This window comes from Oenanthe melanoleuca, chromosome 25 (genome assembly GCF_029582105.1).
Source record: "Oenanthe melanoleuca isolate GR-GAL-2019-014 chromosome 25, OMel1.0, whole genome shotgun sequence".
NCBI lineage: Eukaryota > Metazoa > Chordata > Aves > Passeriformes > Muscicapidae > Oenanthe > Oenanthe melanoleuca.
Window position 1 is genome coordinate 7,605,768 of NC_079358.1, and position 16,461 is coordinate 7,622,228.

The 16,461-nt window shown below is 58.5% G+C and overlaps 3 protein-coding genes and 1 long non-coding RNA gene across 4 annotated transcripts; 3 read left to right on the forward strand and 1 right to left on the reverse strand.

Moving 5' to 3' along the window:
- The first annotated feature begins 408 nt into the window (after positions 1-408).
- LOC130262980 (uncharacterized) lies at positions 409-1,848 on the forward strand. Its single transcript, XR_008842231.1, has 3 exons — positions 409-464; positions 1,189-1,221; positions 1,746-1,848. It is a non-coding gene; the product is annotated as an uncharacterized LOC130262980 (long non-coding RNA).
- A 460-nt stretch (positions 1,849-2,308) lies between these two features.
- FKBP2 (FKBP prolyl isomerase 2) lies at positions 2,309-7,270 on the reverse strand. The gene is made up of 6 exons (XM_056510392.1): positions 7,188-7,270; positions 5,660-5,806; positions 4,372-4,484; positions 3,765-3,811; positions 3,223-3,258; positions 2,309-2,509 (listed from the first exon to the last, which is right to left on the reverse strand). The coding sequence occupies exons 1-6, from the start codon at positions 7,197-7,199 to the stop codon at positions 2,448-2,450; spliced, it is 417 nt and encodes a 138-aa protein (XP_056366367.1). The 5' UTR covers positions 7,200-7,270; the 3' UTR covers positions 2,309-2,447.
- Positions 7,271-7,291: 21 nt separating this feature from the next.
- DNAJC4 (DnaJ heat shock protein family (Hsp40) member C4) lies at positions 7,292-11,847 on the forward strand. Its single transcript, XM_056510323.1, has 7 exons — positions 7,292-7,353; positions 7,767-7,825; positions 8,658-8,751; positions 9,766-9,917; positions 10,173-10,412; positions 11,215-11,295; positions 11,691-11,847. The coding sequence occupies exons 1-7, from the start codon at positions 7,327-7,329 to the stop codon at positions 11,785-11,787; spliced, it is 750 nt and encodes a 249-aa protein (XP_056366298.1). The 5' UTR covers positions 7,292-7,326; the 3' UTR covers positions 11,788-11,847.
- A 340-nt stretch (positions 11,848-12,187) lies between these two features.
- On the forward strand, positions 12,188-15,663 carry MRPL11 (mitochondrial ribosomal protein L11). Its single transcript, XM_056510445.1, has 5 exons — positions 12,188-12,364; positions 12,453-12,548; positions 12,648-12,741; positions 13,412-13,571; positions 15,517-15,663. The coding sequence occupies exons 1-5, from the start codon at positions 12,215-12,217 to the stop codon at positions 15,626-15,628; spliced, it is 612 nt and encodes a 203-aa protein (XP_056366420.1). The 5' UTR covers positions 12,188-12,214; the 3' UTR covers positions 15,629-15,663.
- Positions 15,664-16,461: the final 798 nt, after the last annotated feature.

A 16,461-nucleotide genomic window follows, 5' to 3' on the forward strand; every position in this document is an offset into this window, starting at 1 on the left:
GAGCGACGGCGCCCGCAGCGCCCGCGTGCAGGTACCAAAAACAGCCCAAAATCACCCCAAAAACATCCCCAGAAACAGCCCAAAATCACCCAAAAACATCCCCAGAAACAGCCCAAAACATCCCCAAAAAAACCCAAAAACATCCCCAGAAACAGCCCAAAACATCCCCAAAAAAACCCAAAATCATCCCCAGAAACAGCCCAAAACCAACCCCAGAAACAGCCAAAAACATCCCCGAAAAAACCCAAAATCATCCCCAGAAACAGCCCAAAACATCCCCAAAAAAACCCAAAAACATCCCCAGAAACAGCCCAAAATCATCCCAAAAAAACCCAAAACATCCCCAAAAAAACCCAAAACATCCCCAAAAAAACCCAAAAACATCCCCAGAAACAGCCCAAAACATCCCCAAAAAAACCCAAAATCATCCCCAGAGCGACGGCGCCCGCAGCGCCCGCGTGCAGGTACCGGGAGCAGCCAAAAAACCCAAAAATCATCCCCAGAAACACCCCCAGGAACAGCCCAGAAACAGCCCAAAATCACCCCAAAACCAACCTCAGAAACAGCCCAAAAAACCCAAAATCATCCCCAGAAACAGCCCAAAATCATCCCCAAAAAAACCCAAAAACATCCCTAGAAACACCCCCCAAAAACCCAAAATCATCTCCAGAAAAACCCCAAAACATCCCCAAAACCAACCCCAGAAACAGCCCAAAATCATCCCCAAAAAAATCCCAAAATCATCCTCAGAATCACCCCCAAAAAAACCCAGAATCATCCCCAGAATTATCCCAAAACCAAACCCACAATCACCCCAAAAAACCCAAAGACGTCCCCAAGAAACACCCCAAAATCATCTCCAGAAACACTCCAAAATCATCCCCAAAAAAACCCAAAATCATCCCCAAAAAAAACCCAAAATCATCCCCAAAAAAACCCCAAATCATCCCCGGAAACACCCCAGAATCATTCTCAGAATTATCCCAAAACCAAACCCAGAATCACCCAAAAAAAACCCCAAAATCATCCTCGGAATCATCCTAAAAAAAACCCCAGAATAATCCCAAAATCACCCCAAAAATCGCCACCCATCCCCTGCAAAATCTGCCCCCAAATCCCCCCAAGAATCCCCAAAATCCCCCAAATTTTGGGGGCCCGAGCCCCCCCTGACCCCTCTGTGCCCCCCAGGAAATCCTCGTTGACTGTTACAAACCCACCGAGGTGAGGAGATTTTGGGGGATTTTGGGGATTTGGGGGGATTTTGGGAATTTTGGGGAATTTTGGGGATTTGGGAATTTTGGGGGGATTTTGGGGACTTGGAGGATTTGGATGAATTTGGGGATTTTGGGAGGATTTTGGGGATTTGGGAATTTTGGGGGAATTTGAGGGGATTTGGGAATTTTGGGGGATTTGGATGAATTTGGGGGAGATTTGAGGGGATTTGGGAATTTTGTGGATTTTGGAATTTGGGGAATTTTGGGGGTTCTGGGTTCCTTTTTTGGGTGGGGGGGGGGTCCCATTTTGGGGGATTTTTTTTTTTTTTTGATGGGGGAATTTTGGGGGGGGGGGAGGAATTCAGAGAATTTTGGGGGGATTTTCAGGAAGATTTTGGGGGGAATTCTGGGGATTTTTGGGAGGGAATTTGGGGAGATTTTTGGGAGGGGTTTGGGAGGATTTTGGGGGTGGATCCCCCCAGGATTTTGGGGTTGATTTTGGGGTCCCCCTGACCCCCCCTGCCCCCCCAGGCGTTCGTGGGGGATCTCCTGGAGAAGATTCGGGGGATGCAGAAACTCAACACCCCCCAGAAGAAATGACCCCCCAAAATTCGGGGGGACCCCCAAAAACCCCGGGGGGAACCCCCTCCCCCACCCCCAAATCGTGGGGATCCCCAAATTTCGGGGGGACCCCCCCAGTCTCAATCCCCACCCCAATTTTGGGGGACCCCTCCCATTTTTGGGGTCCCCCCTGCAGCGATAATCACTCCCCCCCTCCCCCACTGGTTTTGGGGGGTCCTGGGAGGGATTTTGGGGGGAATTTGGGGGGTTTTGGGGTTTTTTTTTTAGTTTTTTTTTAAATTCCGGGGTGGGGGGTTTGGGGTTGTTTTTATATGGGTTTAATAAAAGCAGATTTGACATTTTTGGGGTTTTGCCCCAGATTTTTTTTCTTATTTTCCACCCCTAAAAAAACAAAAACAAACAAAAAAACCCCCCAAAACAACAAAAAAAAACACAAAAAAAAGCAAAACAAAAAAAAAAAAAAAAAAAAAAAAAAAAAAAAAAGGGAAAAAAAAATCGGTGGCGCCAAAACCTTTTGGTTTAACCCTTTATTGACCCCAAAATTTGGGGGTTTCTCCACAAAAGGTCCCACAAAAAAAAATGGGGGGGGACCCCAAAATCTCGAGTTTTAGGGGGGAATTTGGGGGAAATTCTGGAGGTTTTGGGGTCCCCCTAAAGCTCCGGGCGCCGCTCGATCTTCAGCAGCTCCACCTCGAAAATCAGCACAGCCCCCCCTGGGGGGGGTCAGCACCCCAAAATCCCCTCCCCAAAAACCCCAAACCCGCCCCAGAACCGCCAAAAAAATCTCCCCGAATTTACCCCAAAATTACCCAAAATCCGCCCCCAAAATCGCCTCGGAGACCCCAAAATTACCCCAAAAATCCTCCTGGAATTACCCAAAATCTCTCCCCAAAAATCCCCCAAAAATCTCTTCCTGAACCCCCCCAAAATTACCCCAAAAATCCTCCCAGGATTACCTAAAATCTCTCCCCAAAAATCCCCCCAAAATCCTCATGGAATTACCCAAAATTTCTCCCCAAAAATCTCTTCCTGAACCCCCCAAAATCTCCCAGAATTCCCCCAAAAATCCTCCCGGATTTACCCAAAATCCTCTCCAAATCCCCCTAAAAATCATCCCAGAATTACCCAAAATCTCTCCCCAAAAATCTCCTCCTGAACCCCCCAAAACCTCCCAAAATTACCCCAAAATTATCCGAAAAATCCTCCTGGAATTACCCAAAATCTCTCCACAAAAATTCCCCAAAAATCTCCTCCTGAACCCCCCAAAACCTCCCCAAAAATCCTCCCAAATCCCCCCAAAAATCCTCCCCAAATCCCCCCCAAATTCTCCCCAAAAACCCTCCCAAAAATCCCCCAAAATCCCCAAATTCCCTCCCGAATTTCCCACCTTTCACCCCAAAATCCCCGGGGGGGGGTCAGGGCTCACCTGGGATTTTGGGGGGGGCCCCTCGGTCCCCATAACCTGGGGGGGGATGGGCAGGGGTCACTGGGGTCATTTGGGGCTCCCCTCCCCCAATTTTGGGCTCTCTTGTCGGGGTTTCCTCCCCTCCCCCCCCAAATTTTGGGGTTTCCCCCCAAATTTTCCATTTCCTCCCGAAATTTCCCCCCATTTTTTTTTTATTTTTTCCCACCATTTTTGATTTTTCCTCCCCATTTTTGGGATTTCCCCCCAAAATTCGGGATTTCCCCTGAAACTTGCTGGTTTTCCTCTAAATTTTGGGATTTCCCCCAAATTTGGGATTCCCCCCATTTCTGGGTTCCCCCTCCCCCACTTTTGGGGGTTTTTTTCCCCATTTTTGGGATTTCCCCCCAGGTTTGTGTCCCCCCGTTTTGGGGCCGTTTTGGGGCAGTTTTGGGGCAGTTTTGGGGCAGTTTTTGGGGCCTTTTTTGGGGCAGTTTTGGGGCAGTTTTGGGGCCATTTTTGGGCCATTTTTGGGGCAGTTTTTGGGGCAGTTTTTGGGGTCTCACCCAGCTCTGGGGGGATCACGAGTTTCCTCTTCTCCCCCTCGCACATCCTGGGGGGAGGGGCGGGGTCAGGGCAGCCAAAATCCAGGGAATCCTCCCCAAAATCCTGGAGCCCCAAAATCCGAGGAATTCCCCCCTCCCCCATTGTGAGGGTCTCAGTGACCCCCCAGTGCTCCCAGTTCAGCGTCAGTGGTGGTCAGGGGTCACTCAGGGGTCAGGGGTCACCCAGGGGTCATTCAGGGTCACCCAGGGGTCACTCAGAGGTCAGGGGTCGCCCAGGGGTCATTCAGGGTCATCCAGGGGTCATTCAGGGTCACTCAGGGGTCAGGGGTCACCCAGGGGTTATTCAGGGTCACTCAGGGGTCATTCAGGGTCACTCAGGGGTCACTCAGGGGTCACCCAGAGGTCAGAGGTCACTCAGGGGTCAGAAGTCACTCAGGGGTCACTCAGGGGTCACTCAGGGGTCACTCACCCCAGCAGCCCCTGGTCCCAGCCCTTGATGACCTGTCCAGTCCCAGTTTGGGGTGTCAGTGCTGGTCAGGGGTCACTCAGGGGTCACCCAGAGGTCAGAGGTCACTCAGGGGTCACTCAGGGGTCAGGGGTCACTCACCCCAGCAGCCCCTGGTCCCAGCCCTTGATGACCTGCCCAGTTCCCAGTGAGAACACGAACGGCTGCTCCCGGCTCAGGCTGCTGTCGAAGGGGGTCCCGTCCTCCAGCGTGCCCTGCGCCAGTACGGACCAGTTAAAACCAGTATGGACCAGTACAAACCAGTATGGACCGGTACGGACCAGTATAGACCAGTACGGACCAGTACGGACCGGTACAGACCAGTACGGACCAGTATAAACCAGTATGGACCAGCACAAACCAGTACGGACCGGTACGGACCAGTAAAAACCAGTACGGACCAGTATGGACCAGTATAAACCAGTATGGACCAGCACAAACCAGTACGGACCGGTACGGACCAGTACAAACCAGTACGGACCGGTACGGACCAGTAAAAACCAGTACGGACCAGTATGGACCAGTATAAACCAGCACGACCGGTATAAACTAGTATGGACCAGTATAAACCAGTATGGACCAGTATAAACCAGTATGGGCCAGTATAAACCACTATGAACCAGTATAAACCAGTACAGACCGGTATGAACCTGTCTGGACCACTGCATGTGCCCAGTCCATCCCAGTTCCCCCAGTACCTCGTAGTGCAGGGTCAGCACGTCCCCACAGTTAATCCCAGTCCATCCCAGTTTACCCAGTTTGTACCTCGTAGTGCAGGGTCAGCACGTCCCCCCAGTTAATCCCAGTCCATCCCAGTCCCTCCCAGTCCATCCCAGTTTACCCAGTCCATCCCAGTACCTCGTAGTGCAGGGTCAGCATGTCCCCCCGCCGGCTCCGCTCCCCGCAGCGCTCCCAGTTCATCCCAGTTTACCCAGTTAATCCCAGTACCTCGTAGTGCAGGGTCAGCACGTCCCCCCGCCGGCTCCGCTCCCCGCAGCGCTCCCAGTTCATCCCAGTTAATCCCAGTTTACCCAGTTTGTACCTCGTAGTGCAGGGTGAGCACGTCCCCCCGCCGGCTCCGCTCCCCGCAGCGCTCCCAGTTCATCCCAGTTTACCCAGTTTACCCAGTTTGTACCTCGTAGTGCAGGGTGAGCACGTCCCCCCGCCGGCTCCGCTCCCCGCAGCGCTCCCAGTTCATCCCAGTTTACCCAGTTTGTACCTCGTAGTGCAGGGTGAGCACGTCCCCCCGCCGGCTCCGCTCCCCGCAGCGCTCCCAGTTCATCCCAGTTAATCCCAGTACCTCGTAGTGCAGGGTCAGCACGTCCCCCCGCCGGCTCCGCTCCCCGCAGCGCTCCCAGTTCATCCCAGTTTACCCAGTTAATCCCAGTACCTCGTAGTGCAGGGTCAGCACGTCCCCCCGCCGGCTCCGCTCCCCGCAGCGCTCCGGCCGCCGCCTCACCCCGATCTGCACCTTGCGCGGCTCGGCCGCCAGGGGGCGCTCGGGGGGCAGCGCCAGCGCCAGCGCCAGCAGCAGCCACTGCGCACAGGTAATTAGTGTAATTAGTGTAATTAACGTAATTAACGGCGTTAATTAGCATTCATTGTCACCTCAGTGTCATTAACTGTCACCTATTGTCACCTGGAGTGTCCCAGCACACCCTGACAGCGCCAGCAGCAGCCACTGCGCACAGGTAATTACAGTAATTAACGTAATTAACGGCGTTAATTAACATCCATTGTCACCTTAACGCCATTAACTGTCACCTATTGTCACCTGGAGTGTCCCAGCACACCCTGACAGCGCCAGCAGCAGCCACTGGGCACAGGTAATTACAGTAATTAGTGTAATTAACGGCGTTAATTAACATTCATTGTCACCTCAGTGTCATTAACTGTCACCTATTGTCACCTGGAGTGTCCCCAGCACACCCTGACAGCGCCAGCAGCAGCCACTGGGCACGGGTAATTACAGTAATTAACGTAATTAACGGCGTTAATTAACATTCATTGTCACCTCAGTGTCATTAACTGTCACTTATTGTCACCTGGAGTGTCCCAGCACACCCTGACAGCGCCAGCAGCAGCCACTGGGGCACAGGTAATTAGTGTAATTAACGGGGTTAATTAACATTCATTGTCACCTCAGTGTCATTAACTGTCACCTATTGTCACCTGGAGTGTCCCAGCACACCCTGACAGCGCCAGCAGCAGCCACTGGGGCACAGGTAATTAGTGTAATTAACGGGGTTAATTAACATTCATTGTCACCTTAACGCCATTAACTGTCACCTATTGTCACCTGGAGTGTCCCCAGCACACCCTGACAGCGCCAGCAGCAGCAGCAGCCACTGGGGGGCGACAAACGGCACTAATTAATGGCGTTAATTAGCACTGATTGCAGCCACTGGGGGGCGACAAACGGCACTAATTAATGGCGTTAATTAGCACTGATTGCCATCCTAATGTCAGTTATTGTCACCTATTGTCACCTGGAGTGTGCCCAGCACACCCTGACAGCGCCAGCAGCAGCCACTGGGGCACAAGTAATTAGTGTAATTAATGTAATTAATGTAATTAATGTCATTAATGTCATTAATGTCATTAACCAGCACTGAGTGTCCCCTTAACGTCATTAATTGTCACCGACTGTCCCCTGAGCGTCCCCAGCCCCCCCGTGTCTCCCCGCTGGGGGGCGCTGTACACGGGCGCGCCCGTGACGTCACCGGCGCCGCGGCGATGACGTCACGGCCGCTCAAACCGCGCCCCCGGGGCTCCGCCAACGCCCATCCCCCACCCCCAGGGTCTCAGCGCCCCCCAACCCCCACAGGGCCCCCGCCCCTCCCCCCGCCCCTCCCGCGCTCCCCCGGCCCCAAAATTCCCCCCCGGGACCCCCCGAATCCGCCCCTCCCCCCCCGCACCTCCGCCGCCATCGCGGGTCCCGTCGGAATCACGTGATCGCGGCGGCGCCGCCGCTTCCGCTGACGTCACGCGCAGGTTTTACCACGTGATCGCCGTGTCCGGTCACGTGGCGCCGCCCCGGAAGCGGAAGCGGCGGCGATGGCGGCGCGGCGCGCGGTTGCCATGGTAACGGGCGGGCCGGGGGCTCATTAACCCCCAATTAGCGCTAATTAGCGCTCCCCTCCCCCACGGCAGCGCCCCCCGGAGCGTTAATTAGTGTTAATTAATAGCGGGGCAATTAGCGGGGTCGGGGTAATTAGTGTTAATAAACATTCGGAACTTTGGGGTAATTAACAGCCTGATTAACAGCAATTAACGCGTTAGTTAGCAGTAATTAAGCATTAATTAATCATTAATTAACAGCTAGATGTGTGGGAATGGCTGAGTTGATGGTAATTAACGTCCTAATTAGCGGTCATTAACTCCGGCCGCGCTGACCATCGAGTCTCGGGGTTGATTAGCGTTAATTGGGGTTAATTAATTAACGGCGTTAATTTGGGTTAATTAATTAACGGCGTTAATTGGCGCCGCTCCCGCAGGGGGCCTGGGCCGCCCCTCCCCCACGGCGGGGCTGGACCTGGAGGGGCCTCGGCAGCAGGTGAGCCCGAAATACCCAAAATATCCCAAAAATGTCCCAAAATGTCCCAAAAATCCCTAAAAACTGCCAAAAACTGCCCCAAAACATCCCAAAATACCCAAAAACTGCCCCAAAATACCCCAAAATATCACAAAAACTGCCCCAAAATACCAAAAATACCCAAAAATATCCCAAAGTGTCCCAAAATCTCCAAATATGTCCCAAAATGTCCAAAAATATCCCAAAAGCTGCCCCAAAATACCCAAAGCATCCCAAAATATCCCAAAATGTCCCAAGAACATTCCAAAAAATGATCCAAAATTGTCCCAAAATTCACCTGGGAGCCCCAAAATATCCCAAACTTGCCCGAAATGTCCCAAAATTCACCTGGGAACTCCAAAAACGGCCCCAAAATATTCCAAAATATCCCAACATATCCCAAAATATCCCAAAATTGCCCAAAACCGCCACAAAATTCCCCGAAAATCACAGGGGAGCTCCAAATAAAAGCCCCAAAATTCACCTGGGAACCCTGAAAACCTCCCCAAAATCCCCCAAAATGTCCCAAAACCTCCCAAAACGTCCCAAAAATCCCCCAAAATGTCTCAAAATGTCCCAAAATTCCCCCAAATGTCCCAAAAATCCCCCAAAATGTCCCAAAATTCCCCCAAATGTCCCAAAATGTCCCAAAAATCCCCCAAAATGTCCCAAAAATCCCCCAAAATCCCCCCAAATGTCCCAAAATTCCCCCAAAATGTCCCAAAAATCCCCCAAAATTCCCCCAAATGTCCCAAAAATCCCCCAAAATCCCCCAAAATGTCCCAAAATCCCCCAAACGTCCCAACCCCCCCAGGCCGGGACCCCCCGACCCCCACTCGGTTCTGGGGGTTCGTCCCGGCGCCTCCGCCCGCGAGATCCGCGCCGCGTTCCTGGCGCGCTGCAAGGAGGTACCGGGACTGGGACGGACTGGGACGGACTGGGAGGGACTGGGAGGGAACTGGGGGGAAAAAACCCGGCGGTTCTGGGGGGAAAAAACGGCGATTTTGGGGTCAAAAATGGCACCGGGAGGGAGAAACGTGGGAGGTTTGGGGGCAGAAATGGGGCTGGAGGGGACTGGGACAAACTGGGACAAACTGGGACAAACTGGGACAAACTGGGAGGGAGCTGGGGGACACTGGGCAGGACTGGGGGGAAGAAAAACCAGCGGGTTTGGGGTGAAAAACTGTGATTTTGGGGACAAAAATGGGAGGTTTGGGGACAGAAATGGGACTGGGAGGGAACTGGGACAAACTGGGACAAACTGGGAGGGAACTGGGACAAACTGGGACAAACTGGGACAAACTGGGAGGTGATTCAGGGGAACGGGGGGAAATAACCCGTAAGTTTTGGGGTTAAAAACGGAGATTTTGGGGTCAAAAATGGGGGTTTGGGAGCAGAAATGGGACTGGGAGGACTGGGGTAAACTGGGACAAACTGGGAGGGAACTGGGGGAAAAAAACCACGGTGGTTTTGGGGTGAAAAACGGCGATTTTGGGGTTGGAAAATAAAATGGGACTGGGATGAACTGGGATGAACTGGGAGCACCGGGTTCCCCCCGGACCGTACCAAGTGTCGCGCGGGGGGGTCCCGGTGTTTTGGCGACCCCTCCCCGCCCGTTTGGCCCCTCCCCCGAACCCCAAATTTCCCGGGGGTGTGTCCCCATTTTTGGGGTGTGTCCCCATTTTTGGGGTCTGTCCCCATTTCGGGGGGTGTGTCCCCATTTCCGGGGGTCTCTCCCCATTTTCGGGGGGTGTCCCCATTTTTGGGGTGTGTCCCCATTTCCGGGGGTCTGTCCCCATTTCGGGGTCTCTCCCCATTTTTGGGGTCTGTCCCCATTTTTGGGGTCTGTCCCCATTTCCGGGGGTCTCTCCCCATTTTTGGGGGTCTCTCCCCATTTCGGGGTCTCCCCGCCCCTCCCCCAGGTGCACCCCGACGGGGACCCCTCGGACCCCTCCCGCCACGGGCGGTTCCTGCTGCTGGCCGAGGCCTACGCGGCCCTGAGCCCCCCCCGGACCCCCGGGACCCCCCCCCGGGACGCCCCCGGGGCCCCCCCGCGCCCCGGGACCCCCCCCAGGTAACGGGCGGGGGGGCCCTGAGGGTTTTGGGGGGTCCTGGGGGGTCCTGGGGGGTCGGGGAAGGGGTTTGGGGAGTTTTTGGGGGGGATCTTGGGGGTCTCTGATGGTTTTGGGGGGTCCTGGGGGGGTCCTGGGTGGTCCTGGGGGGTCGGGGGAGGGGTTTGGGGAGTTTTGGGGGGGATCTCGGGGGTCCCTGAGGGTTTTGGGGGGTCCTGGGGGTCCCATGGGTGCCGTGTCCCCCCGGCCCGTCCCAGTGGGAAGCAGAACCGGGAGAACCGGGATCAGAACCGGGAGAACCGGGATCAGAACCGGCGGTACTGGGAGCAGAACCGGGAGAACCGGGATCAGAACCGGCGGTACTGGGATCAGAACCGGCGGTACTGGGAGCAGTTCCGGCCCCCCGGGACCCCCCCCAGAACCTCCCCCCGCCGGGTCCTGGGGGTGCTGCTGCTGCTCATGGCCCTGGGGGGGCTCGCCCACGCCCTGGCCTACAGGTGGGACCCCGAAAACGGGGATGGGACCCCGAAAACGGGGATGGGACCCCAAAAACGGGGATGGGACCCCGAAAACGGGGATGGGACACCGAAAACGGGGCGGGGACCCCGAAAACGGGGATGGGGGTCAAAAATGGGGATGGGACCCCGAAAACGGGAATGGGACACCGAAAACGGGGATGGGACCCCGAAAACGGGGATGGGACACCAAAAACGGGGCGGGGACCCCGACAACGGGGATGGGACCCCGAAAACGGGGATGGGACACCAAAAACGGGGATGGGGGTCAAAAATGGGGATTGGACACCAAAAACGGGGCGGGGACCCCAAAAATGGGGCGGGAACCCCAGAAATGGAGATGGGACCCCAAAAATGGGGATGGGGGTCAGGAAATGGGGATGGGGGCTCCAAAAATGAGGTGGATTCAGGAGGATTCCCCTGGATTTGTGGCGGATTTTGGGGTGTATACCCCTGCATTTGGGGTGAATTTTTGGGCGGATTTTGGGGTATATTTTGGGGTGCATTCCCCTGTATTTGGGGTGGATTTTGGGGTGCATTCCCCTGTATTTGGGATGAATTTTGGGGTGTATTTTGGGGTGCATTCCCCTGAATCTGGGGTGTATTTTGGGGTGCATCCCCCTGTATTTGGGATGAATTTTGGGGTGTATTTTGGGGTGCATTCCCCTGTATTTGGGATGAATTTTGGGGTGTATTTTGGGGTGCATTCCCCTGAATCTGGGGTGTATTTTGGGGTGCATCCCCCTGCCCTGGCCGCGTTTCCCCCCCGCCCCTCTGCCCGCAGGTACCTGGCCGGGGCTCACGCCGCCTTCCTGGACCGGCAGGACCGGGAGCTGCGAGCGGCCTACGAGCGAGCCCGGAGCCGGTGGGGGTCCCGGGGGGGGATTTGGGGGGATCCCGGGGGGGCTGGGAGGAGCTTCGGGGGGTCTAAAGGGAATTTGGGGGCGGTTAGAGGGGATTGGGAGGGATAAGTGGGTTAAAAGGGATTTTTTTGGGGGGGTCTGAGGGGTCCTTTGGGGACTGGGGAACATTCTGGGGGTCGCAAGGGGAATTTGGGGTCCCCAAGAGGATTTGGGGGGGGTCCCGAGGGGTTTGGGGGGGGGTTAAAGGGGATTTTGGGGTGGGTCTGGGGATGTTTTTGGGGTCTGGGGGACTCTTGGGGACATTCCTGGGGAGGGGGAGGGGGTGAGGAGGGATCTGGGGGGGTCGGGGGGTTTCTGTCTCCTCCCCTCCCCCCCGTGACCTTTGACCTCCGGCCAGGGCGGGGACGCACGCGGAGGTTCTGAGGCGGCTGCGGGAGCGGGGGAGGGGCCGGGGAGGGGGAGGGGGCGGCGAGGGGGGAGGGGAGGGGCCCTGACCCCCCCTTTGCCTCCCCTCCCACCCCGTCCCCCGCCCCCTGCCCCTCCCCCCGCTGCTCCTCCCCCCCCTCCGCGCTCCGCCGGGAGCCCCCAGGTGAGGCTGGGGTGCGGGAGGGGAGGGAATCCCCGGGGGAATCCCTCGGGAGGGGGAGGGGAGGGAATCCCCGGGGGAATCCCTCGGGAGGGAATCCCCGATTCTCCCCGGCCCCGCCCACTCCGCCCTCAGGCCACGCCCCCTCTGCAGCTTTTCGCGCCCATTTTTTTGGCCCCGCCCCTCCGCCCCTCACGATTTCCCCGCCCCCTTTGGCCCCGCCCCCTCCGCGTTCCCATTGGCTGCTCTCGGCCCCGCCCCCCCGTCCTTGTCTCTGATTGGCCGCGCTGCTCCCCGCGCCGCACGTGACCGCGCTCCCTCACGGAGGCGCCGCCATGTCGCGGGCAGCGCGCTCGGCGCGCTCGGTGCGGGCGGCGGCGGGGGCGGCCCGGTCAGCGCCGGCGGCGGCGCCCAGACCCGTGCGGATCCTCATCCCGGCGGGGGGCGCCGCGCCGGGGCCGCCGCTGGGGCCGGTGCTGGGGCAGGTGCGGCGAGTTTCGGGGGGACGGGAGGAGTTCGGGGTGTCCCGATGCCCCCCGGGCCCGGCTCGACCCTCCCCCGGTGTTTCCTCAGCGCGGGGTCTCCATCGCCGCCTTCTGCAAAGATTTCAACGAGCGCACCCGGGACATCAAACCCGGGGTCCCGCTGAGGGTCCGGCTGCTCGTGCATGTGAGTGGGGGGGGGGCCGGGACCCCCCCCCGAGTGACCCCTGAGTGACCCCCGAGTGACCCCTGAGTGACCCCTGAGTGACCCTCCCTGCCCCCCCAGCCTGACCGCACCTACTCGCTGACCATCGGGACCCCCCCCACCTCCTACTTCCTCAAGGCCGTGGCCGGAGTGGAAAAAGGATCGGGCAGACCTGGTCAGGGGGGGATTTGGGGTCCTGGGGGGGGATTTGGGGATTGTGAGGGGGGATTTGGGGTCCTGGGGGGGGATTTGGGGATTGTGAGGGGGGATTTGGGGGTCCTGGGGTCCTCGGGGGGTTCTGAGGTGCTGGGGGGGCGTTTGAAGGGAATTTTGGGGGACCCTGGGTGGAGATTTTGGGGGTTCCCGAGGCGGTGAGGGTTCTTAGGGGATTTGAGGGATTTTGGGGTGGGGGTTCCTGAGGGAGTGGGGTCTCTGAGGGGGATTTGGGGATTTTGGGGTGGGGGTTCTTGAGGGGATGGGGGATTTGGGGGTCTCAGGGGATTTAGGGGTGGAGGTTCTGAGGGGGCTTTCAGGGTCTCTGAGAGGCTCTCAGGGGTCTCTGAGGAGCTCTGAGGGGGCTCTGGGGGCTCTCAGGGGGCTCTGAGGGGTCTCTGAGGCACTCAGGGCTCTCTGAGGGGGCTCTCAGGGGGCTGTGAGTGTCTCTGGGGCTCTCAGGGGGCTGTGAGTGTCTCTGGGGGCTGTGAGTGTCCCTGGGGGTCTCTGGGGGGCTGTGAGGGTCCCTGGGGGTCTCTGGGGGACTGTGAGTGTCCCTGGGGGCTCTGGGGGGCTGTGAGGGTCCCTGGGGGCTCTCTCAGTGTCCCCCAGGCTCTCAGCCCGGCCCCCAGGCCACGCCCCGGCCGGGCTGGTGTCTCTGGCTCAGCTGTTCGAGGTGGCGCTGGCCAAGCAGCGGGACCCGGCCCTGCGTGCCCGGGGCACGGCCCTGCCCGCCCTGCTGCGCTCCCTGCTGGGCTCTGCCCGCAGCCTCGGCCTGCTCGTGGTGCCCAGGTGGGACAGGGCCCCAAACTGACCCAGACTGACCCAAAACTGAGCCCAAACTGACCCAAACTGAGCCCCAAACACTGCCCGGGGCACGGCCCTGCCCGCCCTGCTGCGCTCCCTGCTGGGCTCTGCCCGCAGCCTCGGCCTGCTCGTGGTGCCCAGGTGGGACAGAGCCCCAAAACTGAGCCAAACTGAGCCAAACTGAGCCCAAACTGAGCCAGACTGAGCCCAAATACTGACCCAAACTGAGCCAGACTGAGCCCCAAAACTGAGCCCAAACACTGACCCAAACTGACCCAAAACTGACCCAAACTGACCCAAACTGACCCAAACTGACCCCAAAACTGACCCCAAACACTGCCCGGGGCACGGCCCTGCCCGCCCTGCTGCGCTCCCTGCTGGGCTCTGCCCGCAGCCTCGGCCTGCTCGTGGTGCCCAGGTGGGACAGGGCCCCAAAACTGACCCAAACTGAGCCAAACTGACCCAAACTGAGCCCCAAAACTGACCCAAACTGACCCCAAACTGAGCCAAACTGACCCCAAACTGAGCCCAAAACTGACCCCAAATACTGACCCCAAACACTGCCCGGGGCACGGCCCTGCCCGCCCTGCTGCGCTCCCTGCTGGGCTCTGCCCGCAGCCTCGGCCTGCTCGTGGTGCCCAGGTGGGACAGGGCCCCAAACTGACCCAAACTGACCCCAAACTGAGCCCCAAAACTGACCCCAAACTGACCCCAATACTGAGCCCAAATGAGCCACACTGACCCAAACACTGAGCCCCAAACTGACCCCAAAAACTGACCCAAAACTGACCCAAACTGACCCAAACTGAGCCCCAAAACTGACCCCAAACACTGCCCGGGGCACGGCCCTGCCCGCCCTGCTGGGCTCTGCCCGCAGCCTCGGCCTGCTCGTGGTGCCCAGGTGGGACAGGGCCCCAAAACTGACCCAAACTGACCCAAACTGAGCCAAACTGACCCAAACACTGAGCCCAAAACTGACCCAAACTGACCCAAACACTGACCCAAACTGACCCAAACTGAGCCCAAACTGAGCCCAAAACTGACCCTGGGGACCCCAAACACTGACCCCAAACTGAGCCCCAAACTGAGCCCAAACACTGACCCAAACTGAGCCCAAACTGACCCTGGGGACCCCAAACACTGACCCCAAACTGAGCCCCAAACTGAGCCCAAACACTGACCCAAACTGAGCCCAAAACTGACCCTGGGGACCCCGAACACTGACCCCAAACTGGCCCTGGGAACCCCAGACGTTGACCCCCAAAACTGGCCCTGGGACCCCGAACCCAGCCCTTGTCCCAAACACTGACCCAGAGCTGGCCTTGGGGACCCCAAACACTGACCCAAAACTGGCCCTGAGAGCCCCAAAACTGACCCCAGAACTTACCCTGGGACCCCCAAACTCTGACCCCAAACTGGCCCTGGGATCCCCAAAAACTGACCCCAAAACTGGCCCTAATCTGCCCAAAGACTGACCAAGATTCCCCCAAAATCAGCCCCAAAAACACTCCCCAAAACAGCCCCTGACCCCCAAAAACCAGCCCCAAACCCGCCCTGCCCCCCCAGGCCGTGGCCGATGTCCAGGCTGACCCCTGCCCCCAGGCTGACCCCTGACCCCGCTGCCCCCAGGCTGACCCCTGACCCCCGGCTGACCCCTGACCCCCGCTGCCCCCCGGCTGACCCCTGACCCCCCGCTGACCCCTGACCCCTAGCTGACCCCTGACCCCCGGCTGCCCCCAGGCTGACCCCTGACCCCAGGCTGACCCCCAGCTGACCCCTGACCCCCCCTGCCCCCAGGCTGACCCCTGACCCCTGGCTGACCCCTGACCCCCCGCTGACCCCTGACCCCCAGCTGACCCCTGACCCCCCACTGACCCCTGACCCCGCTGCCCCCAGGCTGACCCCTGACCCCTGACCCCCCCGCCCCCAGGCTGACCCCCCAGGCCGTGGCCGATGTCCAGCGCCGGCGCCGGGAGCTCGAGGCGGCCGCAGCCCCCCCGGAGGGGCAGGAGGGTGAGGAGGGGGCGGCCAAGAAGAAATGACCCCTCCCCCAAAAAACCCCCAAAAAACCCCAAAACCCTCGGGGGGCCCCAGAGCCCCCCAAATAAAGACCCCTCCCACAGACCCCGTCGGGAATGTGGGGGGGCCCAGAGTGTCGGGGGGCTGGGGTCTCTTTTTGGGGAGGGGGGAGTTCCTTGGGCCTTCATCCTCATCCTCTCCTTCCTCCTCCTCATCTTCCTCCCTCGTTCCTCTTCATCCTCCTTCGTCTTCCTCCATCTCTCCTCATCCTCCCCTTCATCATCCTCACCAATTTTCCAGCTCCTTCATTCTCATCTTCCTCATCTTCATCCTTCTCCTCCATCCCACATCCTCATCTTCCTCCCCCTGCTCCTCCTCCTCCTCTTCCTCATCTTCCTCCTCACCCCTCCTCCCTCATCCTCAGCCCCATCCCAGCTCCTTCCTCATCCTCATCTTCCTCATTCCTCTTCATCCTCTTTCATCTTCCTCCATCTCTCCTCACCCCTCCTTCCTCATCCTCATCTTCCTCCCCTCGTTCCTCCTCATCCTCACCTTCCCCCCTCCCCCTTCCTCCTCCTCATCCTCCCTCCTCTTCATCCCTTTTCATCCTCTCTCCTCCTTCCTCCCCTCCCTCCTCATCCTCCCCCTCCCCCATCGCTGCGGCGCCGCCGTTGCCATGGAAACCCCGCGGGGGGAGGGGGGGGCGGGGGGGATCCCCGGGAATTTGGGGAGACCCGCGGGAATTGGGGGAGGGGAGGGCTCGGGGATGGGGGGGACGCTCAGGAATTTGGGGAGGGGCTCCCAAATTTGGGAAAGGGACCCGAGAATTTTGGGTGGGGGGGTCCCGGAGATCGCA

Excerpts from the sequence above, each read along its gene's own strand:
- FKBP2 (XM_056510392.1), bottom strand. Across the intron at positions 4,485-5,659 it reads TGCTGACCCTGCACTACGAG|GGCACGCTGGAGGACGGGAC; the intron begins GTACTGGGATTA and ends GTACTGGCGCAG. Across the intron at positions 3,812-4,371 it reads TGGGACCAGGGGCTGCTGGG|GATGTGCGAGGGGGAGAAGA; the intron begins GTGAGTGACCCC and ends CCCTCCCCCCAG.
- DNAJC4 (XM_056510323.1), top strand. The coding sequence starts at position 7,327 with ATGGCGGCGCGGCGCGCGGTTGCCATG. Across the intron at positions 8,752-9,765 it reads TCCTGGCGCGCTGCAAGGAG|GTGCACCCCGACGGGGACCC; the intron begins GTACCGGGACTG and ends CCCCTCCCCCAG. Across the intron at positions 9,918-10,172 it reads CGCCCCGGGACCCCCCCCAG|TGGGAAGCAGAACCGGGAGA; the intron begins GTAACGGGCGGG and ends GGCCCGTCCCAG.
- MRPL11 (XM_056510445.1), top strand. The coding sequence starts at position 12,215 with ATGTCGCGGGCAGCGCGCTCGGCGCGCTCGGTGCGGGCGGCGGCGGGG. Across the intron at positions 12,365-12,452 it reads TGGGGCCGGTGCTGGGGCAG|CGCGGGGTCTCCATCGCCGC; the intron begins GTGCGGCGAGTT and ends GTGTTTCCTCAG. Across the intron at positions 12,549-12,647 it reads GGGTCCGGCTGCTCGTGCAT|CCTGACCGCACCTACTCGCT; the intron begins GTGAGTGGGGGG and ends CTGCCCCCCCAG.